General features: G+C 41.2%; 2 protein-coding genes across 2 annotated transcripts; both read right to left on the bottom strand.

Moving 5' to 3' along the window:
• Positions 1–582: 582 nt before the first annotated feature.
• KIFBP (kinesin family binding protein) lies at positions 583–12,740 on the bottom strand. The gene is made up of 7 exons (XM_005153686.3): positions 12,375–12,740; positions 10,047–10,145; positions 6,680–6,759; positions 6,376–6,559; positions 5,146–5,230; positions 2,723–2,832; positions 583–2,029 (listed from the first exon to the last, which is right to left on the bottom strand). The coding sequence occupies exons 1-7, from the start codon at positions 12,723–12,725 to the stop codon at positions 1,151–1,153; spliced, it is 1,788 nt and encodes a 595-aa protein (XP_005153743.1). The 5' UTR covers positions 12,726–12,740; the 3' UTR covers positions 583–1,150.
• A 535-nt stretch (positions 12,741–13,275) lies between these two features.
• LOC101870455 (nucleolar RNA helicase 2-like) lies at positions 13,276–27,660 on the bottom strand. Its single transcript, XM_031053333.2, has 15 exons — positions 27,268–27,660; positions 26,785–27,069; positions 25,295–25,370; positions 24,144–24,322; positions 23,068–23,185; positions 22,216–22,401; positions 20,732–20,877; positions 20,334–20,483; positions 18,985–19,146; positions 18,280–18,399; positions 17,009–17,082; positions 15,831–15,990; positions 14,885–15,019; positions 14,081–14,125; positions 13,276–13,597 (listed from the first exon to the last, which is right to left on the bottom strand). Exons 1-15 carry the CDS (start codon positions 27,640–27,642, stop codon positions 13,412–13,414), a joined length of 2,397 nt encoding a protein of 798 aa, XP_030909193.2. The 5' UTR covers positions 27,643–27,660; the 3' UTR covers positions 13,276–13,411.
• Between the last annotated feature and the right edge of the window lie 291 nt (positions 27,661–27,951).

Genomic DNA, 27,951 nt, shown 5'->3' with positions numbered 1-27,951 from the left:
TCATAATCCTTCTGTGGACACCAGAAATACAAAGACAACCTCTGTGTACATTTTGGGTCAGATATGCAGACTGGCCTTCCATAAAGAGTAAACAGATCGAGGCAACACTTATAGTTTGTGCAAGACCAGGAACGTTACCAGCTTTAAAAGAGAAGTCAGCAATCGATGGCACGCAGGCGGATTTTGAATAGTGCCTCAGCAGCAGTGGGATCTGCAGCACATTCAGAGTTTCAGCTCCTGCTAAGACAGCATCTGGGCTCCCTGACCATAGCAAGGTGTGAAGCCGTTTTTGGCATCCCAGACTTTTACGCTGTATTTATCAACTGTCTGGAACACTAGAGCACAGCACCTCTAAACTGAGAATTCTCTATCAGTGTATTAAAAGCAGCATATCTGCTCCCACCACAAGCAAGACATCTGCTGCTTTCTTGCTATTGGTTCTGGCACTTTGATTTCTCATGTGTTTTTACCAAAGACACTCACGTGGAAACACTTCACAACTATTTATTTTGGCCAAAGTTGTAACGTGTATAGTATCTTAGTAAGATACAAGGCAACAGACTTCTAAGGACTCTGAAAAAAAAATGTTTATCCAAGTAGTCCATTTATTGAGCTTCTATCAACTAGATTTTGATCAACAGGGGAAAAAAGAAAACACTGAGCGACATACAAAAGAAATATTGAAAACAACAAAGTTCCCTTCTTATGGATAAAGTTTTCTGGGACAAATGTTACAAGACATAAAATATATTCTAGTTGGAAGATTGTGCCTCAGTTTTCTTACAAAAATTTTTGCTGGAGAAACGTTCTCTTAAAAGAAAGAATCTTCAGACAGAACTACACTTAGAAACCGAACCATATGTCAAAGGAAAAAAAAAAGACTGAGAGAGAAAAGGTTTATATTGACATACAGGATAAACAATACAGAGCATTAGCTGAACATTCACTTTACATTTAAAATTTATACCATTAGTGTGGGTGAGCTACTGAATAGGAGAGACCCAAGTTTTTCACAAAGTTACACTACTGCAGGCTCTAGGTGGACTGCCAAACTGTAGACACCTTAGTTCTATCAGTACAGAAGGTGTCTGACAGCACTGGTTTATACAGATACCATTTTAAAAGTGCACATTCCCTTCAAAGCAAGTATTTATATAAATGGAGACAGCTTTGCTCTTAGTCTCTCCATTTTTGTTGGAAGAAGACCCACCATCTCCTTACTGAGTTCTAGTTCAGTTTCAATGGCACGGACAGCATCTGGATACTTCTCACAATAGTCTACCAGAAAAGTGTAATATTCCAATGACGTCTGCATATTTTCCAGTTGTTTTTTGCTATCCGAAGTAATAAGCTTACCATATAGTCGTGCAATATGAAATTTCGCCACCATAGCAGGACGAAGGACATCTTCCTTGAGCACTTCAGGAAACACCTTATCCGGGTTCCTCAAAGAATCTAAGAAGAGTTCATAATATTTGATTGCAAACTGAGCCAGAGAATTAATTTTTTTAATTGTGTGGGAGTCTAGCTCCTCTAGCCTGTTACCAATAGCTACCTTTAAATCCATCATCTTGTAATAGGTGTCAGCTAGTTCAAACTGAAGCTGCCTACTGATCAACAGATAGTATTGTGGATTCAGTTCTGAGCATATAGGCTCCAGCATGTCTATTCTACGCTTGTGCATTTTGCAACGCCTCTCATAGTCTTCTTCAAAGAAAGCAAGTACCTTAAACAAAGCACTGTGATCCTGAACAATTTCAATATGATCAGTAACATAACCATCAACCTGAAAGAACTCTTTTGCTTCCTGAACATAATTCTGACCAACTAGGAAGATTTCTCTGGCTTCTTGAAAATCTAGAGGATACACACTGCTCACTTTCTCTTCCATGGCTAAGACAGAGTCACATATATCACTCATCCCAAAAAGGACAGCTTTTTTTCTGCCCTTCTCTTTTTCATCCTCTTCTTTTTTCCTTTGGGCTTTAAGTTCCAATTGCCTGTCTGGATCCAGTTCTCCTATATTATCCTGAAATGACAAAGCATACTCATTAAAAATGCACATGGCTTACGAAGAGAGATGTACACTGAATCATATTATTTATGAGTTACCTTTGAAACATAAACAAGACAGCACCAAGACAGCAGAGAAGATGCACTGGCATATTAGACTTTCTATTCACAAAAATAATTTAATTACAGTCTCTATTCTGTAAAAACCTAAGACTTAATTTAGTCTCCCTGCCCTGTGGGACAATATAGCCAAAACAATACCTCTAAAGCCCAAATGCCCTACTTCTGCAAAGCATTTCAGCACATGCTGAGTTTTAAACATTCAAATGAACATTTAAATGAATGCTTGAATGAGAACACCAGCATACAAAACTGTTCCATTTAAGATGTTCTGACTAGCAGCTAAATAAGAAGTAATCTGCCAAATCAAGCTGCAAGAAAATGCAGCAGAAGAGGAAAATCTGCAAAGCTGCTGTATAAGCAGTACGTTCATTACACTACAGAGCTGATCTCCCATCCGCGCTTATTTCCAACTGCTGCATTGAAGCCAAAGCATACTGTGAAACACTTGCTACAGTGCAAGCAGCCATTGTATCATTCATTGGCAATTATTTATCACTTACTACCAACTACTAATTGATTCCTGTGACAAACATCAAAATATACTTCGTTTGCTTTTAAACAATGACAGCTACAGATGTTTGGTTACCTCAAGTAATTTCTGAGCACTTTGCAGGAGATTCAGGCAATACTTAATCCAGCACCTTGCAATTTCAGCTTTCCTCTGTCGAAGGTCCTGTTGGTCTTGATCCGTTTCATCTATTTAATGGACATCAACACAAAAAACTTTTAAGAGAGCTCAAAACACTCCAGCAAGCTCAAATGTTACAAGCAAAGAACACGTTACTTGTAGCTAATTTTTCCTTATCCCTAGACAGAAACATGTTCTCCGTGACAGTTTATATAGTAATCCTGTCAACTGTCATTCTGGTAGAAACCATATAGATTAACATGCATGAATACTGGAAAAAAAAAAAAACAAACAAAAAAACCAAACCCAAAAAATATCATAATGTATGTTTCAGACAACCTTTGATGTTGAAGATGTTTTACTAGAAAAGGTTTTCATGTCTCTTTGTAACAAGAGCAAGGAATCAGCTGTGATTCAGCTTCCTGCCAACCGTTTCTCAGGACATCTGTATTGCAATAGGCCCCAAACTTGCTACAAAAAAAAGGAATAAAAGTAAGGGAAACTGCCTTTGATTAATCTACCTGGTACAAGTATAAGATTTATTAGCTCTACACTTCTGTATTTTTCTCCCAAATTCGTAAGTAGCAGCCCTACTGATGTCTCAAGATAACATCTTCAGAAACTCAGTGGATTTCAGAGAAAACTCATTTCCCAGTCTCTAGGCAGAGGGCAGTGTGTTTGCTAATAAAGGGATGCTAACATTCCTTTCACCAAAAAAAAAAGCCAACTTTAGACTTAGATCCATTGTGTTCATTATTTTTCATCAGAGCCAGTCAAGTTGTTCTTATTGTGGAAACAAGAACTGTTGCTGCATTACCGAAAGGCACCTTTACTAAATACCTCAGTGTTTGCTTATATTCCAATTAACATGATAAAATAAATGTACTTGAGAGTGGCTAATGCTGACTGTGCATTAGCCTTACTGTAAGTTAGAACTTTCTGCTTAATGATCTTCAAGTCCACAGGCCAGCTCTCTGTACAGTGAAAAGGAAGGGAAAATAGGATGTTTACTCCATTGAAACAAATACAAATATTGCTGCTCCTATTTGGTGCAGGAGAAAGTCAACACAGAAGTTAGTTGACTTGATGAAAAAAATCACACAAGGAATTTATAAAGGACAATTAAAAATAGGACTCTTATCTACCACTTCCCATCTTGCATTTGAATTTGAGACTGTAACTAACTGTATGTTTCTACACACCTATCAAAAACATAACCTAACCTTTTGGCTTAAGTATCATATTAATGAGCTCTGACAACTGCACAGTCAGGTAGCTATGGAAGCCCACAAACACTGATTCAGACCTACCGGAATTTTTGTAATAGCCCTGCTTTCAAACAACATAACAGATCCACATCACCTGACTCAACAGCCTTCTTTTCACTGAAACTAAAAAGCTTTTGGAAATCATCCTCAAAGTACTTCAATAATAAGACAGGCAACTGCACAGAATTCTGTATTTTTGAGCTAAGAGAAATACTAAAAGTAATTAATGTACTGTCACTGAACTCCAATTAAAACAAACTCAAGTGGGTCTATTCAGGTCATATTTTAACCTGAAATAACAACATCAGTGGATTATAGAGTTTGTGTTGTAAACAGCTCAAGTCAGTAGAAGTTAAATCTGACTTTGAACAGTCAATATACTGGTTATGAATTAACAAAGGGGCTTGCTGAATAGTTGCTCACTCTCCATGAGTTAAAGCTCTATTGATCTGAAACTTTCAGTTGCCCAAGACACAGAATGTAAAAGGCTGTGCTGTAAATAAGCAAAGATTAAGCTCAGACAGATGAGTGATACCATCATGTAACCACAGGTCCTTTAAACTATGGTTGGTTTTCTGCAGGTTTCTCTTACTGATCTTCACACTGAACCTCAAAGTTGTTCCTTTGCATCAATAACCAAAACAAGAAGCAGGCGAGCTACAACTCTAAAAATAATTGTTAATGGAGCTGCAACAACCAACAACAAAAGACAAGTACCAAGTACGTTCTGGATTTGGGTTTTTTAAATGCTGAGTTTCCCTACCTCTTTTAAAACAATTCCCAAGCACCTGGTTTAGTTCATTCAATCATTGCCCTCTGGACACTGAGAGGCAAAGGACAGCTGCATTTCAGCACATGTACAAGGACAAATGGACAAATGGCAATATCACCACTACTGAAACAGGTACTGGTTTAAAATTTCACTTTTATTCCAGTATGCTTTCTGAAACACCAGCATCTCATAGCTAGCCAGCAGTGCAGCAGCTCTTCAGAAACATCCCACTTTACTAACTACTTAAAATATAAGTTTTGTACATATCGCTAGACTTCATTTTTAAACATCATTTATCATGACTTTACAATATTTTATTCAAGACTTTAATATGAACTTACTGTCTTCAGCAGATGGCACCTGTCCAGCCTGGCTAAAGACGACACTGGCTGCTGCTAAACAATGTCGGGACTCCATAAAACATTGCTGAGAGAAACAGAAATAGCAGCTTTTATCACTGGTATAAGCAGCCCAAGCACTGCTCTCAGCTTGGATAAACCCTTCTCCTCAGTTAGTAAAGATACATGAATACAAGTGAAATCATAGAACCAAGAGGCTCTGGAGCACTCTCTTCCTGCACACTGGAAGAAAAGACAATTTTTCCACATCCACTACTGAATACAGTATTTTTTAACCAACCATTTTCTCTCTACCACAGCCACAAAAGCAAGCCTTGCTTTCAATATTAAACAACATATTGTGAACATTCTCACTGTTCTGATCTATGTTACTGTCACTTCCTTGTGGTAAAGGAAGTGATGTCTTGTGGTAAAGACTTTATCATGGGCTGTTAGTTGGAAAGAGCCAGACACACAAGTCAACATTATGAGTCAGATTTAGATTCCTTTACTCATATTTGGCAGTGCATTGTTTAATGATTAGTGCTATCAATGCATCAAAAAGACATGGAAATTACAAGTTACTACTGAAATCAGCATTAACTGGCTTAAGTATGGCAGAAGCCTTTTAAGCATCAGAAAAGAGCATCTGAATAGTCCAGAATACAGAAACTCCCAAATAAAACTGAAGTATTTTGTAACACGGTAGATTATATAGTCAACAGACTCAAGAGAGAACCAAACAGCTACCATCTCACATACTTTAATGTTCACATAGGCTCAAACAAATCTTAAGCATGCGTAAGGTACAAAGGATAATAATTTATAGGATATATACAACGTGAAATATTTTCACCCTCAGATGTTTTTGGTTTTATTATCTTTATTGTTAGAAAACAATATAAGAAACAATTGAAAAGTTATTATAACCTTAAAGTTTTACTTATAAACATCATGTTACATCACTGCTGATACATCATTAACTATAGAACTTTTCTTAAGCCTACACCCCTGCTCATTTTTCCCATTGCCATCACACCACCAAAGAAAGCCACTGTGTCCTCTTCAGAAAAAACTAACATATGTTTCATGTCAGAAGACAATTTGTCGTTTGACAGATAAACATTTTTAGTTCAACATGGAGTCCTGCCACAAACAGCTGTTTAAACAATTGTCTCATTTGATAGTTACATTTATGATATAATTACAGCAGAAAAACATTAGGTATATTACCTTAGAGAGATAGTACTGTGACAAAGTAGCAGCGTTGAGTGCCCATTCTACTGGGTGGTAGCCACAATACTCTAGCTGTCGTTTAAGAGTAGTATGGCAATACTGAGCAGCCTTCTCAATCATCTCCAGGTGTTGGTAGACTTGTGCCAGATAATACAGAGTATGCGTATAGGCTTTTTCAAATCTGGGAAAACACCAGTCTGTTTAGATTTCATCTCCCCAGCCCCTTCCTCCCCCTCCTAAAATACACCCTCATACAAATCACAAAAGTAACAATATTCTAGGTATGCTGCTACACACCCACCTTTTTGATCTTTCTTGGTCTGTAAGTTTTTCTTCTTCTGCCATGAAATGTTCACTGGGATCCAGAGGAGGATTTCCATCCTGCAAGGATACATGATATATTATATTACTTTGTAACATAGTGCTCCCTCTTCCGGCTGCAGATGACTTACATTCTTTCAATCCCAAATTCAACAAAACTTCACGTAACACATCTACACCTATCTCAATGTCACAACTCTCGAGCAATTCCACAAAACTCAGGAGATCTAGAGAATTAAAACCACAATTCCACAGATATTTACAGTTTTCAGCTTATAGAAGACTTCTGCTTACACACTTTAAAGCAATGCTAGCTGTCAGCACCAGAAACATTCAACCTGGATTCTCCAGGGCTATAATTGTCTTTATTTTGCACAACATGATGTTTTTTAAAGCATCAATGTAATACCAAGCATGTCTTCTAGTGTGAAATGTTCGTTTGCCCAAGTGCACTAATCAGTAACAAGAAACCATCCTGCAGGAAGTACTGCAAAGAACATTGTGTGCAGGCAGAGCTCAGCAGACCTGCTGCAAAGACTCACTGCTGTGAAATTATTCCCTTGATTCACAAGCTAGTAAGACTAATCAAATATATGAATGAGACAACAGGCAATGTCTTTGGAGGATGAAGCTGCTGAATTCTGATACAAGACATGACCCACATACAAGTTATTAATGATGTGAACTATTTCATTCAGAAGTGTGCTTTTCTGTTTTTTAAACCATGAGTTCTATCAGAATCCATATAGAGACAACTATACAACTTTCAGCACTGCTCTGTTAAACCTTGCCTTAAAACAATCATCAATAAAGTTAGATTCAAAATTGGCAAATCCAAGAGATTAACATTGCTTAGGGCAAAGTTCTACTAGTCTGTGCTATGTTAATTTGTAATTGTAAATAACTTCAGATGCCAATTCTAAAACATTTTAAATAAAGGTGTCTTTCTAAAAGTGGCTTTTTGCCACTAAACAGTGAATCCAGAAGGATGTTTAACATACCTGCTAGCAACAGACCCCAGTTTAGTATGCAACTTTCCTAGCACTTTCTTAACCTCTGTTCTGCTGACAGGCAGGGTATGCCAGAAAACGACCACACACTAGCTGTGTAATATGAACAGTTTATTAAACAAGTACACTAACATTAATCAGGTATATATCTATACATAGTAAATAAGTACAATAAAGCAAACATATATATCTATATAAAAGCACAGAAGAAAATTAGCAATGCATCAAATCATTACTGCACAGAGAGAATAGAGATTAAGAAGAAATACATAACCAAATACCACTGAATCATCATCCAGGCCCACACTTTAAGCTGGGAAGCCCCATTGCGACCAATGCCAGGAGTCTCAGGTAACTGGGAAAATACCTACATGGTGTGTTCACCCATAGATGCGGCTCCAGATTCAGCCACAGGAGGGTCCCATTTTTTACTCTTAGAAGAACAACTGGCTTTATGCCAGATCTCCAATTGTTTATTAGTGGGGCTGTTCAGGGTTGCCCACACTGTGAGCACTGGCCACACGCCCCGATGCAGCCGAGTATGAATGTTGTAAAACAGCTGCACACCTCTGTGTACGTACCTCTTTCCAACAGTTATGATGAACACAAATATATATACTCTACTGAATACACTGTGACAAAAAACATACTTTTGTTATATCTCTCAGTCTTGAGAGATCAAGTCTCAGCTAGGTTCCCATCCATTACAACGCCAATAATTTCTGAAGCCCAAGACAAAGTAAGGCAACAGATAAAAACCAATCCAGAGAAACACTCTTCATAAGATAACAGGGACTCAGGCAGAAGCAATGGTAGGGAATCTATTCACTTTATAGGGAAAAAAAATATTCTTATGTTTGTACTTCTCACTAAAAAATCATGAATGGATTTGTTTGCTTGTTTTTAAAGGAAATGTTTTATTCATCTTCAAAGATGACCAGGTATGTCTGAAACAGATAGTGACAAACACATAAAAGTGTGTTTAACCTACCAGAGAGGTGTAGATTTTTTTTACATGATCTTTTAATCTTTAGGTGTTTCTGTTTATAACTCATTAGTTTTTGAGATGTGAATTTATAACCCTTTCTTTAGCTATGAAGGCCTACAACCTTCCAAAAACTTCCAAACCTAACAAGATTTGGAGTACATTCTGGCAAGCCTACAGATATATTGCTGCAAAGAAAACAAATGAAATTACACTGTAAGCAAGACCCTTGCCTCCTTCCTGTATCTACATATTTATCCTCTAATGTCAAGATTTAGGCCTTTAATTACCACTAGGAAGAGCTCTGCAAGTCTCCTTTATCAGCCCAAGCCGCTGCTCATAAGGTTTCACACCCTCAGATTTCCACCATAGTGCACTAAACAATCAAACAGCTTTGCTAATAGCAAAGTGTTGTTACAATGCTACAACAGTTACTTGCCTTGGTTTTGCTCTAAGTGCTTTAAGGGGGAAAAACCAACCCCAACCAATTTGTAAGTTAACTAGACCCCATCAGTAAACAACTAAACCCACAAGCTCAGGAAACACCTCCATCATCAACAGTTTACCTAAGATTCCCAGACAGGAAGGCATCCAAATAGCCTAAAAATAGGGAATGTTAAGAAATGTAAATTCAAACTTTTCTTATTTGTGAATGATTAATGTTGACAGGGTTGTATAAATCCTAAAAATCCTGCACCACTACATGGACCTCAAGTCCTCTTTATGAACCAAGTTTACGTAAAACCTGAACTGTAAATTCATGAAACTATGGTCCATCCAACATTTATAGCTGTCCTGAGACACAGATTCTGCTCCTTTAAGGCTTCAAATGTATTTAGCTCACTCACAAACTGTCCCTGAGGCAAATGAGTGTAAGAACAGCTTTGCAAAAGACTTAAAAATAGCACAAGAGAGTCTTTGTCAATCCACAACTCAAAAGGCTATTTAATATGCATGAGAAGTTTAACTGTTTATAAGACTGTCCTCTTGGATATGGAGCTAAACTAATTGCTCCTGTGCAACACTGTGCACAGTCAGAGCAAAAAAAGCAAATATGTTCTATTTGGCTTCAAGTTTGGATTATCAATACAATGAGCTTTCAAAATGGACCATTAATTTTGAGCACAATTGTTTACCTGAATAAGTCCATTTTGAAATGAGCAAGTGATCCTCTAGATTGCCTCTTTCTATGCCAGCAGTACAAATCAAATCAATTTCAGAAGAATCATAGCAGCCAGTATAAAGGCCAGAAACCCAAGCTGCATCACATGATTTTTTTTTCAAAGATTACTAAAACTGTAAGTGGCACATGAAAGTAAAAGCTACCACAATATTAATAAGAAACACAGTACCTCTTTCATGTATTGGTTATACAGGGCTTCTGCAGACTCCAGATAAGTTTGCGCAGTTTTAATTTTATCCCTTTCGGACCACAGGATACCTAAGTTGTTCTTAAGGCAAAAGGAAAAACTCATCAGTTATTTTCCCATTATGTTTCATTTACATTACACATTTTCTCCAAGCAATTTATCAGTCCTCATCCTTATATACAGGTGTTCTAATATAATGGATTTCAAAAAGCAAAAATCATGACCATATCACAAGTTGCTCAAAAGAGAGGATTCCCACACAGCAGCAAATACAAACAAAGTCACCTCATATCCTGCACCTTTTTTGTGTTTGCTATGTAAGGACTGGCTTGCTCAAACAAGATCTTTTTCCACGCATCTCATTCATGCAGCTTTTATATAATATAAAAACGTCATTAAAAGAGCCAAGGAACTAGAAATATGTCATCATGATTCTGTAGAAAATTTAATCGAAAAAAGATATGCAAGGAATGAATGCTTGTGTATTTTCAACTATGAAATGACATGAAAAGAATCGTTAGAATGCAAAAACTATGGAATACTGCCTTCAAATTTAAATTACAGCAATGTTACTTAGTAAGATTACTGTACATGTGAACCCACCTTTTACAAAAAGTACCTCTAATTTTATTAGTAAGGCGGAGGCATTAACAATCTTTGTCTAATGAGCTAATTTAATTCCTAGGCTGTGTTGTTATAAAATGCAGCATAGATAAAAGCAACAAAACTTCAAGAGTTAGAAAGTGTAGTTGTGTGCCAGCCCTGTGCCCCTTTTAATTTCATTGTTTTTATTATTTTTATAAGAAAGCACCATATTACATGATGTTTGTGAGCAGAAATACTTTGCCCGCAGCCAAGCTATGGACCAGACCAAATTTAATTAGGCAGAAACTATGATGTACAATCTTATGTAGAAGTTTGGAAGTTAGAAGTAGGGCTATAGAAACGGCCCAGAGAGGTATTCTCTTCCCTTGTTATTCCCCTTATCATTATTATTATTGGTGGTAGCAGTAGCAGTTTGTGTTATACTTTAGTTACTGGACTGTTCTTATCTCAACCTGTGGGAGTTACATTCTTTCACTTCTCCTCCCCATCCCTCTGGGAGTGGGGGAAGAAGGGGAGGGAGTGAACAAGCAACTGCTTGGTTTGTGGGTTGCCAGCTGGGCTTAAAACCACACCATTCCTAAAGGCCCCAAAACAGGAAAATCCATGCAAACTTTTGTCCAACAGAGAGAAATGCTGCTTTCCGTCACATAAGTTCAAAAGCACAGTTGATTTCTTGGCACTCAGCCACAAAAGCAACAACTTCCTAGGAACACACAGTGTGAAAAGGTTATCTGATTTTGACTGGCTGCTCAAGAAACCTCCAATCTTGTAACAAGTTACAGATTTGTAAGACAGGTAAACTCACTGTTTAACTAGCGCCTTTCTACCTAACACACAATCCCTTGACAGCATGTCGGTGTTTGACAAGGAAGCACTACCAAGCCTTTTCTAATTAGAGCAGCCATTTTTTCACAGAAACATCAAGTAACTGCTCTGCTTAAAGTCCAGATAAATATCTAACTCTATACCAGCTACCATGATAAAGCTGTTGAGCCTTTTGTGAATCTTCATCTGGCAAGATGCAATTTTGTTAACAGTATTGCTTTCTTCACAATGAACTGAGTATTACTTGTAGCCTTACAAAACTCTGTTTACTGGTCTGGAACATAATATAACAGATTAAGAATTAACAGGCAAGAATGAAAAGCAGTAAGTGACAACTTTTGAGAAAAATTTACCTTTTCAGGTAAATGGCATAAATAGAAACATCTTTCAACTTTACTTGGACAACAAAATGACAGCTAAGGAATCACAAAGCAAGTTCCGGACATAATGAGTTCTTATAAGTTCTGCCTCAGTCTATGATGAAGAGTACACTGCTTTGTCAACACCCACTTTCTACTACGAGAAATCTATCACTTAGATGCTCTGCACACTCAGAAGCATCAGCAGCATGTTTAGAACAATGACATCCATCCACAGCTGCCACCTGTGAATTTCTTCGAGCAAGAAATAAACGCCAGAGCTGCTGGTGCTGAAAAACCCATACCCTTCAAGCGACTGAAGCGCCACAAATCCCCCTTACCGTTTGCAGCCCCTGCAGGGACCACACAGCTCGGCCCACAGCCAAGGCACCTGCCTCCGCCAGAGCCCAACGCCTAACGCCACCCAAACGCCCTCTCCCTGGACCCCCCGGACCCTCCGGCTGCAGGCTGCGAAGCCGCACTACCGACACCCCCTTCGGCCTTCACAGCCCCAGCCCACCTGGGCTTGTATGTAGAGGGAGACGCAGTCTGGGGAGAGGCGGTGCGGCTCGAGGAGCTGCATGCAGCGCTGCAGGTGCTCCTCTCCGGCCGACAGCTCCTCGGTGTCGGTGTGGTTGACACCCAGCTCGTACTCCAGCACAGCCCGCCGCACAGCCAGCAGCCGCGCCTCGTCGCCCTCCTCGGCGGCGCTCAGCAGCTGCTTGACCTCCTGCAGCAGAGCCCGGGCGCTGTACTTGGAGCGGTAAGGGTCGGTTTCCGGGTCCTTGCGGGACTCTACGGTGGACAGCGTCCGGGCGGTCCGGAACTTCTCGCACACCCCGGCCCACCCGCAGCCCCCCACCGCCGCCATCTTCCCTCTGCTACCAGCCCTGCGTCACGCACGCCGCCACCTGACACCGCCTTCCAATAGCCGCCGCGCTGCAAGGGCGGCCCCGCCTCCCGTCCCGTTGTCATAGCTGCCACAGTGCGGCGGTCCCGCAGCCCCCCGCTCCTGCGCTTTCCAATACTCGGGGTTCCCCACAGCCCTCCCCGTGCCGGAGCTGCGGGCTAACGGCACCGAGCGCTTAACATCAGCAGATGGTGGCAGACAAGCGTGAGCGCCACAGCGGCCACCGATACCCGGCACCCGTGGTACATGCTAGAGGAAGGGTGGTGGAGGGCTTGATCCCACAGTTCTCTGGATTGTTTTTTTCTCTTAGATATTTTAATGTAAGAGCTGTTAACCAGGCAAGGTGTGGTAACTGTCCGTGCTCAGAAGCGCTGTTCCCCACTGCACCAAGTTTCCACTAAAACACTCATCTTCCCGAGGCATGCAAGACGTTCAGTTTAGTTTAAACAGCAGAAAAATGCCAGCTGGGCAAAAAGAAAAACTTTGGGAAAAACAAAACAAAAGCCAGTCATTTCAGCAAACATGATGTTTGGGGATACTCAGACAGGCGCTTTACCAAGGAATAAGGACAAAGAGGAACGGCGAGCAGGTTTTTACTCTTTGATAAAAGTCAGCTCAGTCCACGTTTGTACCAGAGGCTAATCAAGTCAGTTGTTAAGATCGTGCCATCGGTTTCCATTCTTAAACCAGTTGTTTCTCTTGAAGCCGCCACCGCCTTGCCTCCCACTTCCGAACCTGGAGAACCCTCGTCCTGCCTCCTGGGGGCACTCTTCCAGCTCAGGCAGTTCTTTTGCCACTGACAGTTGCCAACGCCTGGTGTCTGTCCACTGTTCCTGAAAAAAACCCAACATAACCGGATGTCATGGGACTGCAGGTGTATCCAAGGTAAACTACTGCATTCAATCTTCCTTGTAATAAGGCATTTCCAGATAAATCCCACCCGTAACAAAATAGGCCAGCATAGTGCTCCTGGGAGACAACTCAGTCCTGTGACAAAGGATAAACTATCACAAAAGGACAAGAGTGAGTGAAGTCAACAGAAAACTGGTTAACTCTCAAGTACACTGGAGAGGTCAAACACAAGAGTAGCCAAAGAGCAAAGGATTTAGTTTAATAAAAAAATACTAAGAACTGAAATGAGAAAGGGACATGACAAGGTATTTTCTAACGACTGTGCTGTGCTTGTTCTAATGACTGTTGCTTGTGCAACATCCTCATTAAAACAAAAACTTTATCCTACTGTATTATACCCTATACACAGCAACCAAATTTAAAATCCTCAGGTTCTAAAGCCAATTCTGACTATAAGAACTTACCTGTATGTTACTCAGCTCACCAACAGGGACATCAAAGCACACCCCCTATAGCAGGGAAAAAAAAAAAAGCCATTTGCTTTCCAAAGACACATCCAAGAATGGAGACACACAGAGCTCCAGGCAGGCAGCAACTGCAACCACTTATACACACTAGGTGTAGAAACCAGGAATGGCAGAAATCATGGTCTTTTGCAAAAAGCTTTTTATAAGCTCTGCACTGACAGCAGCATTGCCTGCCATCAGCCTGTCTGTTTAAAAGACAGGCATCATCTGAAACCACAAGCTCCCTGACAACACGCTTGCAAAGGAGACAAATGTCAGAAATGTCACAGGCTGACAGTCAGGTGAACACTGTACTGCTCAGGTCCATCATTCACTGCTTTACAGCTGTCTTCTTGTAGTGGTGGTATATAATACTAGCATGAACTTACAATACAAAGGTCAAAACAAGCACTCCCACTATATACATACTTCTGATAACACTCTTTTTTCCCCCCAAAGAAAAGATTCCTGCATTATCATTTAGGAGCAGAATCTCCATCCAAATAAGAGTCTAAAAACACTAGCTTTAATGCTTTTTATTTGGTTGGGGGCGGGTGTTGGCTGTTCTAAATAATGAATACACAAACAACAGTTTCAAGGGGCTCATGATAGGTTAACATTTTCTGACAAATGAGATTAAATGGAGACAGAGTGAGGTATCAACATTTCTGTACTAATAATTCAGACCACCTGCCTCAACCACTGCAAAAACTGGCCAAACACACCCACCCACCCTTCATCCCCAAGGCTGGGCCATCTTACCATCTTTCCCTTGAGGAACCGCATTGAGGATACTTTGGAATCCACTTCTTCACCAAGCTGTTCTTTTAGTCCTCGCCAGGCATAGCTCATTGTATGCATTTCTATTGAACACTTCAACACCATGGTCACGAAGCCCTTCAGGAAACAAACAGAAAAATGTTTGTAAGACTAAACTTGGTTGGACAGCCTGTAACTCACTAACTAATGAACTACGCAATAAATAACTTAGTATTAAATACTACATTACAATGACAAGAAATTAACTTCCCAAAAGCGAAGCAACTAAAATCCTCCTAAGAAGATGAAGACATACATCTCACATAGTACTGCCCATTGACAGAAAGACCAAGAGCATTTCTGCATTTTAGCCAGAAGGAGACACGTTTATTCAATATATACAGTACGTTACTGCTAAAAATCAGGTAAAAAAGTCCCAAACTGATGCAAGAAGCATAGTCCAGCCACACGCTAGTTCCAAAATCATGTTACCATACAAACTAGGCAACGTTCTCCCTAAATGCATCAGAAAAAGGAAGTGCCATACTTTTCTTGTAAAGTTCTCTTTGAAATCAGGTAATCAAATGACAGACTTACTGAAATATTACAGAAATATAAGAGCTTCCTGGGAAGGGAAAACTACAGTAGCACAAACCCATCTATTAGCTTGTAAAATGTCATTAAATTCTCTTAGACTAAAGTCTTCTGTAACTTTGATCTCTGGAGAAATTCTTTTAATTTTAGAAAATTTACTGATATCAAGTTTTTCTGGTTTCTTGTATAGTACCAGTATGAGCTGATTTCAATTAAGGAACAAGCAACAAACCAGAAGCTGGTGATAAAAGCTACTCAGAAACCCTACTGAAAGAGCCTGAGAAGATGCCACACTTGACCGAATGTATGCAATTCATTTATCCATTCTTGTTAACACAAGTATAATGTTATTTACCGCAGTTGAGTTGAGTAAGGAGCGCTGCTGTATGTAAGATGCCCCAGAAATATGGGCCAGAGCTGCAGCCAGGGCAGCAACTGCCCCTTTTTCATCTATGAGCTCTTGAGCAGATTTTCTGAAGTAGTCTACTGCAGAAGGAGGAATGGCCTCCAACAACCTACATGGATGACAACAGAAGTTTAATAGATCAGCAAAGGCCTGTGTGAAGTGCAGTTATGTTTAAGACATAGACAGCTTTCAAGATTAACAAATTATCTCTAAAAGCCTTGGCTTTCATGCTTCATTACCACTCCATTAACTCAACACTTTGAGGATGTTGAATACCTACATTCTCATTAAGCGAAGCCTCTTGAAAGATGTGTTCAAAACTGAGGATGTACAACATGGCCTGTTTGGCAGCACTGATAAAAACATCAAGGGAAGGCTCTCAAACATCAGCATTCTTAAGGCTGTACCCTTGCTTTTACTTCACAAGGAAGAGAAGCAAACCACTACAATGCCACTGTTGGGCTGGGGCAAGGCACTTAATGCTCTCAGTGCAACCTGATTAAATCATTTATTTCTGGGAGAGGCAGTGAAAACAAGCTTGAAAGTGGAGAACAGCTACCTTTCTAACGCTATCTGGGGTTCACCAGCACCTCCCACCATTTTTCCATACATGGTGAACCCAACACCATGTCCATGGTCTCCTTTACACCAGTCAAATCCTTACTAATTATAATAATCTCTGTCCATGTTATTTCCATCAATGGGACAGCAAATGTGAGGAGCCATAGGGAATAAAAAACCCCCCACCCTTAGAATACAATGATACAAAGAAACACAGGACAGGGCTATAACGCCCTCACTAGGGCAAAGTTTAACTCCTCAACAGGCTAAGTGTTCTCTACACGCTGCTACTGTATCATCTGAGTAGATGAAATAAATTTCCCTTGGTGACAGTAATTCCCGTTTTGCCATTGATTTGAGGATATAAACAAAGGTTAATATTTGCAAGCACACAGAAGTTCACTAATATCATCTTATGAAAACAAATTACCTACATGCAAAGCAACTGACTTACAACGTAAGTAGATATGCTCACATACAGGTCTGCTCCCTTAAAACTTTGCGTTAACAGCACTGTTGTTGGTAACATATCTAGACATCTTTTAAGAACAGGAAAATAAGCTTACTTTTTGGCATCATTACTTGAAGCTTCAATTACGTCTGTAGCAGAGGGAACACCCACACGCTTAAATGTAATCCCCTGAAATCAAGAAAAGAAATTACAGCCAAAGGTATGTTTAACACTCTACAACTCAACTCTGTTTAAGTCACATTGAAACCACTAGTTATTATTTATACCATCAATGCAGTCTTTAAACAAGTTATTTCTCAAGCTAGACTAAAGCTTTTACATTCCTGCCTTCGTTAATCCGGAGCTACTTCACACTGAATATACATGCAGACTGTAATGCAAGGTGTGATATACTTCATGCATTCCTGTTACAGACTGTCTGCTGACATCAACAGACTCATGAGTGGGTTGGAGCAATCCCAGGCACAGCTACAGGTTGAGCAAAAAAGAAATTCAGAGCAGTGCTGCGGAGGACTTGGGGGTGTTGGTCAATGAGAAACTTAACATGAGCCAGCAGCGTGCACTCGCAGCCCAGAAAGCCAATCATATCCTGGGCTGCATCAAAAGAAGAATGACCAGCAAGTCGAAGGAGGTGATCCTGCCCCTCTACTCTGCTCTCGTGAGACCTCACTTGGAGTATTGTGTGCAGTTCTGGTGTCCTCAACATAAAAAGGACATGGAACTGTTAGAACAAGTCCAGAGGAGGCCACGAGGGTGATCAGGGGACTGGAGCACCTCCCATATGAAGACAGGCTGAGAAAGTTGGGGCTGTTCAGCCTGGAGAAGAGAAGGCTGCATGGAGACCTCATAGCAGCCTTCCAGTATCTGAAGGGGGTCTATAAGGATGCTGGGGAGGGACTCTTCATTAGGGACTGTAGTGATAGGACAAGGGGTAATGGGTTAAAACTTAAACAGGGGAGGTTTAGACTGGCTATAAGGAAGAAGTTCTTTACTGTGAGGGTGGTGAGGCACTGGAATGGGTTGCCCAAGGAAGTTGTGAATGCTCCATCCCTGGTGGTGTCCAAGGCCAGGTTGGACAGAGCCTTTGGTGACATGGTTTAGTGTGAGGTGTCCCTGCCCATGGCAGGGGGGTTGGAACTAGATGATATTAAGGTCCTTTCCAACCCTAACTATTCTATGATTCTATGATTCCATGAGGCTAATATAAAAGCACTTACACAAAATATCAACATTTTAGGCATATTAGTCAATAGGATGAGTTCCACACTGGAGTTCTAAGTAGTCCATGGTTACAAAGTCTATGAGTGCAAGAGTCTTTTAGGAAGTAAGTAATTTCATTAAACAGAGGTCTAAGGTACAACTCACCGCTTTGTGCTCTACTTGTTTTAGAAGATCTTCTTCTCTTCTCTGAAACAAACAAATGCAGATCCCAGTCCGGCCAGCTCGACCTGTACGTCCAGAACGATGGATGTAGGAATCAACATCCTTCAGAAATTTAGACAGAACAGGAGAAAAACCTAAAGTTATTTAAACTGTTTAAATCTACACACTGGAAAAGAGAAAATGCAAGAGAAATCCTAATTCAGAAACCTAAGGAACAATACATTAGGTCTCTACACCCAAATTATGTACAAACCACTTGGGCTTGCAGTTACTGTGTGGCCCAAGATATGCTGCCTCAAATTTATCAAACATTATTGACATAAGGGGGGAAGTATGTTAATAAAAAAGCTCAAATGAGTTTCCAAAGAAGAAAAAGGCAGCAGGAATATTTTAGAATTGTTATGAAAATAATGTTTAGAAGGGATTCAGAAATGCTGTTGTCAAACGCTATGAATGATGAATGATGTCAAAAGCAATCCTACAACTTCCCAGAGTAATCAAAGCCCATCACTTCTAATTTACTCAAAGCTCAAAATACAAAAGCATAACTAAGAAATTCTAGGCCTGTGTTTACAAATAATGAACTTTATCTGTGAATGAGAACATAATTCTGGCGAAAGAGAGAAGTAACCCACTGTTCTGTCACAAAAAAATGTATTACGATTTTAGTTTGTCCATATGACTTACTTTTGGTGGTGAACACTGTATAACAAGGTCAACTTCAGGAATATCCAAACCACGGGCAGCTACATTTGTTGCAATCAGAACTTCAAACACACCATCTCTAAAGCCTTTTAATGTAATTTCTCTCTGTTTCTGTGGAATGTCACCATGCAATGACTGGGCATCCTGTTAGTGAAACAAACCATTAACATGTCATTTAACAGTGGAGTCTAGTACAAACCCCAAAATATTGTACAGAGCAAAAGAAAATAATTACACAGCTGATACCCAAGTGGTTTTATCCCTTTCTGGGACAATAATATCCATAAGTAGTAGTTTTACCATAATGTCATTGTTTGTAACATACCAGTCTGCCAAAAGAGCCCACTTCAGCTTTCACTTCAACTGAGAAAAGTGGAAGCAACTTTAGTTAACCAGTGCTTGTCAAGAGCTACCAAGAGACTTCACACCCTTCGATGAGAAGCCATCCCAAAACTCACAAAAGCATGAGTTTCCAGGGCATGCCCAAGCCCTATGGGTGATCTGAACAACCTCCACTTCTAATGGGACAAGAAACAGGTCAAGTGTTTGACAAGGAGAAAGAGGAGAGTCACAAGCTCAGAATTCAAGCAAGTAACATGCTAAAGCATAACTTACTAGCATAAAAAAACCCCAACAAAACGTGCCATGTACTGACACAGGAACAAAGTAATTGGATTTACTGTGAAAGCAGCAGGGCCAACAGACAGAAATTGTTGCCACAAGATTTTAATGTGGATAATACATGACATTTATCAGATACTCAGCAAACCATGTATTCTCACCATTGCTCCTTCTCCATAAATTAGTATCAAACAGGATTTTCTCTAGAAAAAAAATAATTCCAGCACCTTTCCCCACACTCAAAGAAAGTAACTGAAGTTAGGCACAGAGAACCTGCTCAGTGTAACACCCAAGTTCTGACCAAAGGGCAAAAGAACATTCCATTCTATCACATTAGTTGATTTTCCTGGATACTGACTGTTCAAATAATAAATACCATTAAAAGATGGGAATCCAAAAAGCACACTAACACAAGAATGACTATACACACTGTACTAGCTCCTGTTAATTATTATTCTTAACATCTCCTGGTTATTAGCATAAGCTTCATACTTTCCATTGATTCCTTTCCTTCAAGTCAAAGGAATAAAATTCATAATCACAGCCAAGAAGGTATTTTAACTTTAAAGCTCCACTTTTAGAAGCAGCTTTCAGAAATCTTAAAACCACCCACAGAAACAACTTGATCTATACAGTTGCAACTGTATTTACTTCAGGGCATTCAACCCCTGAACATCTATAACGACTGCTCTCTGTTCAGACACCAGTACCTGTTTGAGTGAAGCATTCATAGCCAGTTCATTTGCTTCCTTTTTGGTCTCACAGAAGACAATGGTCCGCCCATGGCTGCCACTGTAGACTTGAATGATATCTCCCAGAACTCCTGCTCTCTGAGATGACCGACACTGTATAGCCAAATGCTATTTGGCAAAGAAACATAACCATCTATGTTAAATCTAAGCCACACATAGGACACACAGAAACAAATGCAGAAAGATTTTTTTTAAACTTGCAAACTACTACCCCATATGAAAGCTTTCCTTGGAAAATGTGTGTGTCAGTCAAGTGAGAAGTAATTCCAGACCCCCCTATGTAATGTCAGTGCAGACCTTGTTTCAGCCAGGCCAGATGCTCAGGACCTGCCCTACTCTGAAGCAGAATCACTCACTTCCACAGTTGTGGCAGTTCTCTGAGTTTTCTTTCCAATCAGGTCAATCCGTTCACAATCATCTTTCATGTATTTTTTTGCTACATCATACACCCATCGTGGGCAAGTTGCAGAAAACAGCAATGTCTGAGGGTTGTTCTCAGAACCTGCAAGGAAAGGTCATCAATTACAGCCATCACAACAGACTCTGAAACATAAGAACTGATAAAAAAAGCAAGAGTTGCTCTCAACTTGCTATGTTTCTATGTGTGGTAAGCCAGCCACAAGAAATCGGAAACAATGAAAACATTTTATTACCTTTTAGACACCAAAGGCAAAATTACAGTGATATGAACAGAACCAAACTGAATCCCTCATCTTGCCTGAGAAGAAATGCAAAGCACATTTATAGCTCATCTGCTAAAAACGGTTTAGATAAGCCTCAAGTCTTCCCACATACGTGAAAGAACTTGTCTTGGTCCCTCCTTGCCTGGTATTCCAATATAACTACCTATGAACAGTATGACTGTGCGAAGGAAAAAGGCAGGCTAAAAAGGATACTGCAGTCCAACAGAAGAACTACCCCAGGTAAGAACAGTTTAATAAAAATAGTATCTTGAAAAAGTCCATCCTACCTTCAGACAGGACAAAACACATACTTCAAAAGGACACTGTTATTCCCTGTAACTTATTTCCAGTTATGAAGAAAATTTTTAAGATTGAATAATTATGACAACTCTTACAAAATCTATACAGATTTCCTTTTTTAGAAGATCATCTCTATTTTTTGGCTGCCAGGACAAAGACCAACTCTAAAGAAATTAGGAGAATGTAACAGTCAAGTAAAAGACAAGTACAGACAGTGGCTCTACTGAGTCAAACACACAAGATCCATGAAGCTCATAGTATTCTCTCCAACAGCAGGCAAAGACACAAGATGTGAAGAAACACTGCCAGGAACCACTTTGTGGCTTCCAGAGCCAGAAGTTACACCCTTGCTTTTAGTAATCCTTGATATTTCTATTTCCAGTAATTCAAGCCACTTTTCAAAACTCTTGACATTAGTACAACATGGCAAAGAATTTCACACTATTAAAACCACCTCCTTCTGCTCTGTACCTGCTACCTGGTGGCTTTGCTGAATGCCCACTACATCAGAAAAGAGCAAATATTCCCTGTCAACTTTATGTGATGATGATCATGATGTACAGAAACGCCATGACCCTAACCCTACACTCAGTCACATTTCTCAGGGATCTTCTTAGGGATTTAGGTTGTGTTTGTTGCTTTTATTCGCTCTTTTCAACCTGCCCTCCTTCCAGAGATGCCATTCCAGCCCTTCAGCCATCTGTCACCTTGCTTTGAACCTTTTCCAATTCTACCTTACTCTGTTCTCTGAGGTCCAATACTATCATCGCATAAAGGATTCAAGCTGGGGGTGCACCAGCAGGTTTCAAATTGTGTTTTCTATATTGTCCTGTCCCTCTCCTGACGTTATAATTTACCTTTTTTATAAGCAAATCCTAAGATTTCTTCCACTTGTTCAGCAAAGCCCATGTCTAACATGTGATCAACTTCATCCAAAACAACATGCTTCACGCTGGAAAGTTCCAGTTTGCTATTCTGAATGTGATCTTTGATCCGTCCAGGTGTTCCCACTAGAATATCAATGCCACTTTTGAGGAGATCAACTGGAAGAAAACATGGAAAAACAAGCACAGTGTCAGTATGCTAAGAGACAACATGGCAAAGAGTTACCAATATACAGCAATGCTTCTAATTTTAGAACCGAAAACCTACTGCACTCCACATTAATCTCTGAATAAACTACTACATCCAGGCTGGGTTACAAACAAGTACGTATGATGGCAGTCCATGTTGCCCTGTCAGGAATACCAGCTAAATCACAGGCGAAATTATAGTAAGATGCACCAATTTCCAAGCAACAATCAGCTAGCATCAGAAACCTCTGGAGCTTTATTACAGTAAAGACTCTAGTGTTTCAAATAAATTCTTTTTTCACAGCTACCTCTGGAGACAGAGCTGCACACATATATACTGTTCTCTCTTATCCTTGGACAGTCATCTAATCCCAGTGTATGTCCACACAAAACCCCCACAAAAAGCAAGAAACTAAAAGGACAGTAACTTCACAGACATACAACCGTTCTTTTAAAACAAGATTTACTGGAATTAAAATAATTTAACCCAGGCTGTATGTTTCCATTTAAAGCAATATCACAATTCCTGACTGAAGTGGAACTCTGAGGCAAAAAAAAAAAAATCAGTTTCATTCATGAAATGCATTTGGAGATAGTCAACTCTAATCCACTAGTAATTCCCTAGTGTTTACTTACTCTGTTCTTTATAAGGAGTTCCTCCATAAAAACAAGCTATTGATAGTTTCTTCGTGAGATTCTTGAAGTCTTTGGCTACCTGTGTGGCCAGTTCCCTGGTTGGAACAAGAACCAGCACCTGGAGGGAGCAAAAAGAGACAAAATGCAGCTGTGGTTGGGAGAGGGTGCTAGGAGAAAAGGGTTTACTTCACATTAAACAGCCTGTGCTTCCATTCTTATGCTATACTTGTTCTACACTACAGAGGGGCCCACACCTGCCCACCGTCCCATTTCCTGCCACTTGGAGCCTGCACAACACAGCCTCATAGCCAGCAAGAAGAAACAAGGCAAGCATTACAAGGTAACTGAGATGTAGAATAGCAGTATTTGTTTTTCTTTCTTAAGTTAAAGACAGATAAAGTAGACACTTCAGTAACATTATCAAAAACAATGAAAAGTGCAGTTCAGTACTAAGGATAGCAGCAGTCACTAAACAATTTGGCATAGTAAGATCTTAAAAGCGGTTTTTCAGTCTAATGATAAATATATATACTTAATTTGCATGGGGGTATCTGATCACAGGTATCTGATTATTGATTCCATCTTAAGTTTAGGTAGAAATGTAAACACCATTTGCACCCGTTGAGTCTTCAGACATGGAGGGGTGGGGAAGGTAGAAACACAGACAACTCAAGAGTTTTCAGTTACTACCATGGAATTTATAGCAAGAAACAACTGCAATGAATGGAGACAAGTCCGGCTAACTCAAACATTACCTCAGAAGAGGGAAGCGATTCAGCCCCAAAACTGCATGCTGACTTCCTGAGGGCAGTAGTCTGGAAGTCCACTAGCTACTACTGCAGTGCCCTGAGCACTCTCTCAAATGCAGACACAAGAAACCCCAAACATGAACACATTATCATTGTGATGCTACAAAATCTGTCACACTGTAACTCCTGATCTAAGGAAAGTGTTCAGTATTACAAACACCAATAAAGGAGCGAAGAGTCCCAAAATTCCTCAAAGCAATTACAAAATCACTTTCAAAAACTCCCATATTCTAAGGTTTTGATGTTAGCCCGTAAGTGGTATCTTACTTTTGGTGCGCGGCCTCTTCTCCCATCTAGCAAGACACTCTGAAGTTTTTCAATCAACGGAAGAGCAAAAGAAATGGTTTTCCCAGTTCCTGTTCGAGCTTGAGCAATTACATCTTTGCCATCATATATGGGTTGAAAAGTCCTCACTTGCACAGGGAACAGGTATTTTACACCTTGAGCTGTAAGATAATCCGAAGAGGTCTCATTAGAAGGTGAACGATGAGAAGCCCTCATATACAACTAGCCTGAGTATGTAGGGCATATCATGTCAAATCCTGTACACAATAGGAGTTACAACATAGAAGAAAACCATGTATCTTTACTTTTACTCCTACTCTAGCTCGAAAGGTATCCCATCCTCAAACACACAGCTGAGTTACCTACAAAGAAATAGAGCATTCTTTGTGATGTTTGACAAAAGACAACGGAAAAGGAAGAGGGGATAAAAAAACAACACCCCCACCCCCATTTTTCTGCTACAGCCCAAGATTTTGTGGTAGCTTGGGTCCAAAGGTGGGGAGGAGGTGAAGGTGTTTGTGTCAAAGCATTCTAAAACTTCAGAGAGATTTTGCACAGCACAAGTGAAACAAGCCAAGAGAAACTTCCTAGCAAGAAAAATGTAAAGGATCAAAGAGAATTTTGCCTGAGGAACAAGAATCACAGAGCTTCCCAACACACGGGACAAGAACTCTACAGTGATTACTTCCTCAAAAAAACTAACCAAGAAGAGATATAAAAATGCCTGAAAGCATGAGAATAATTGTAGACTATCTGTTTACAGAAGCCAAATAAGTCTTCATATACAAAACACCATTATACTTATTTAAGAAGTGGTACTGTAGACAGCAGATAGGAGATTTGAAGTAAAAATACATAGTAAGTAGCATGATGCTGACAAGAGAAACCCTGTCTCTAGAATGCGTATCCAGGAATAACCACGCCATGGAAGAACAAATTCACCTTAAAGCATTTGAACAGAACTGAAACTTTATTCCTACTTAACCGTAGATGATTTGAATCTACAGTGACCGCTCACATGCATATTCTCACCACACAATAAATGGAAGACAATTACTGTTGGCTTCTGTCTCTGCTTATATGGGTAACAGCATGCAAATCTGGACAAACATTTCTTTTACACATTAACTAACCTTTGAGAAGGTTGACGGTGTTCTGAGAGAGAGGAAAATTGGAGAAGTCACCTTCTTTTGCTTCTTCTGTCAGCTCCTAACAGGATAAAAGAGGAAATTAAATAAAAGTCACTGCCCCTAAGAGATGAAGAAATAACATACCCTACATAGGCACACAAGAAAAGCTATGCATTTGCCTTACCACCATGATTTTACCAGTTACCTCCTTTCTGTTTAAAGAAAAGGAAAACCCTTGTGATACAGGTTCTTCACAAAGATCACAGCGTAAAGTGGGAAACTTGAATCCAGCCACCCAGTATTAGAAGACAGGACACACTGACACAGGGTGCACCACTCAGTGTGACAGAATTCTGACAAGCAAATCCTGGTTTTACAGTCTTAAGTAAAGACATCCTGTCAAAGTTCTTCTTACTTTTGTTACCTGCAACAATTTGTTCAAGACCATGACTACTGCTGTCTCATTCCTAATTAAGATATACCTACGCCACCTTTTAACATCCAATTAAAACAAAATGAAACAACTGCACCTTCTGTGTGATCTTACCACATCATGCACACATGCTTGACAGGTAAGGAAAGTGAAATTATTTATTAAAAAGTCTCAACTGGAGTCCACTGAAATCATCAGAAAACTTTTTCACAGCAAAACATGTGTCACAATTCATTGTGTGAAGCAGGAACTTCCCTGAACATCACATGTACTCAGTACACCACACAAACAGCTTCATAATTCTGCACACCATTAGATACTTACTTAAAATTCACAATTTAGTTTCTACTTCAAAGACCTAAGAGATCACACCATTACTCTTGTTGTACACAAAGCACTCTCTTGAATCACGTTCCCATCTTAAACGAGAGGAAACTACCCACAGAAGGCCCTATTCAGGGAAGGCAAACTGGGGCCCTCTCACACATACGTGCCAGGCCAAGGATGAAATGTGAACAGAGAGAACTCCAGAAGTGGGGATTAATAAGGATAACTATGACCTTCCCTTACAGGATACCAAATACCTCCTTCAAAGGGCCAACCAACACAAAGCAGTGCACATTTCTGGGACAGTGACTGTCTCTGCAGCAGTGAGAAACTGCTCTTTATGCTGCAGGACACAAACCAAGTTGCTACATAATGAGAAGCAAGTACACGGAAACTTATTTTCTGCTAGCTAGCCTCCTCCACTGCAGGATAAGCCACCTCAAATGCCTTGCCATTTGCCACGAGGAGAAAACCATAAGGAGAGACAGTTACCACGAATGGTGCATATGCTGCTGTGCTTCACTCATCTACCTGCAGCTTGGGCAAACAGGCATGATGCTGGGCACTCTTCATTGCCCAGGACGAGGTACTGTAAATCTAAGGGGAAGAGTGGCAAATGGTGCCTACAGCAGCAGCACAACGCTCCCACATCCCTCACACAGCACTCAGTGCGTGTCATTACCAGTACGACTTAAAACTAAGCAAGACAAGGCTCTTCCGGCCTCGACATTACCTCTGTGTCGCTGTCCTGCTCTCCAGCGGCTGTGCTGCTGGCCACACTCCGTACTGCCAGGGACGTCACGCCGTTGCTTACAGCGGAAGGTTTCACTGTATGCTCGGAACCATTGCTCTCTCCGGCCAGACCATTGCTCTTTTCCTTGACTTTCTTTGTCTTCTTAGGCAAGGGGGGTTCAAGGTCACCATCGCCCAGCCCGCTCTCCTCCGGCTGGGCCTGCTCGCCCTCAGCTTTAACTCTCCGCTTCACCCTCTCCCGGCGCTTTTTCTCCTGTGTCTCCTCCTGCCGAAGCAAAGCACGCGTCACGCCCGTGAGCCGCTTCCGCCGCCCGCCTGCTCCAACCAGCGCACTCCTTGTCGGCTTCCAGACCTGACCTCCCGTGCCCGACCCACCCCCGATCCCCTCTCAGCCCTTGGTCGAGCCGTACAAAATGGCCGCTCCCGCCCAGCACGTGGCGTGCACCCACCCGCTCGCTCTCACCTTCACCTTCCTCCGGCGGCCCCGGCGCAGGGTCTCGGCCCCCGCTGGCGCCTGCGGCTCTGCGGGGCTGGCGGCGGGGCCGGCGGCGGGCATGGCTGACTGCTCCTCGGGGAGCTGTGTGGCAGCGCTGCTTCCCGTCTCGTAGCGGTGGCCCAAAGACCCGTGCCCCGCCCCAGCGCGCAGGAAGTGAGGTGCAGCGCCGAGGGTGACCGGCAGCCGACAGGGACCGCGGGGCAGCGCCGCCGCCAGCAGCAGCAGCGGGCCCGCCCCGGCGCCGGGCAGCCAGCCCAGCCGCCGCCGGCCGCTCACCGGGGCCGCCGCTGCCCGTGCCGCAGGTAAGCCCAGTCGCGCTGCACGGCCCCACACACCACCCATGCGGCTGCTCCGCCACCGGCCCCTGCCCGCCCCTTCCGTTGACGCTGTCCCGTCGGTCCCTTCCGCCGGCTTCCCCTGCTCCCCGACCGCACCACCGCGTTCTCCCCTGCCAGGGGTCCTGCCGCAATGCTGCAACCAGGTTGCTGCACCGCACTACTGAAGGCAAAACAGGATTCGCCACATATAGTAACACATGTAAATGCTTAGGATATGTCTACTTAGGAAAAGGGGGAATGGCTTTACACTGAGGAAGGGTAGATGGAAACTAAAAGTTGTTCTTTACTAAGAGCAGTGAGGCACTGGCACAGG

Source organism: Melopsittacus undulatus, chromosome 4 (assembly GCF_012275295.1).
Source record: "Melopsittacus undulatus isolate bMelUnd1 chromosome 4, bMelUnd1.mat.Z, whole genome shotgun sequence".
Taxonomy (NCBI): domain Eukaryota; kingdom Metazoa; phylum Chordata; class Aves; order Psittaciformes; family Psittaculidae; genus Melopsittacus; species Melopsittacus undulatus.
This window is presented reverse-complemented; position numbering and strand designations above follow the sequence as displayed.

Excerpts from the sequence above, each read along its gene's own strand:
- KIFBP (XM_005153686.3), bottom strand. The coding sequence starts at position 12,725 with ATGGCGGCGGTGGGGGGCTGCGGGTGGGCCGGGGTGTGCGAGAAGTTC. Across the intron at positions 10,146-12,374 it reads CCCTCTACATACAAGCCCAG|AACAACTTAGGTATCCTGTG; the intron begins GTGGGCTGGGGC and ends TTTTGCCTTAAG. Across the intron at positions 5,231-6,375 it reads CACAGTACTATCTCTCTAAG|CAATGTTTTATGGAGTCCCG; the intron begins GTAATATACCTA and ends TGTTTCTCTCAG.
- LOC101870455 (XM_031053333.2), bottom strand. The coding sequence starts at position 27,642 with ATGGGTGGTGTGTGGGGCCGTGCAGCGCGACTGGGCTTACCTGCGGCA. Across the intron at positions 25,371-26,784 it reads AGCAGGACAGCGACACAGAG|GAGCTGACAGAAGAAGCAAA; the intron begins GTAATGTCGAGG and ends TTATCCTGTTAG. Across the intron at positions 24,323-25,294 it reads CACCGTCAACCTTCTCAAAG|CTCAAGGTGTAAAATACCTG; the intron begins GTTAGTTAATGT and ends ATTATCTTACAG.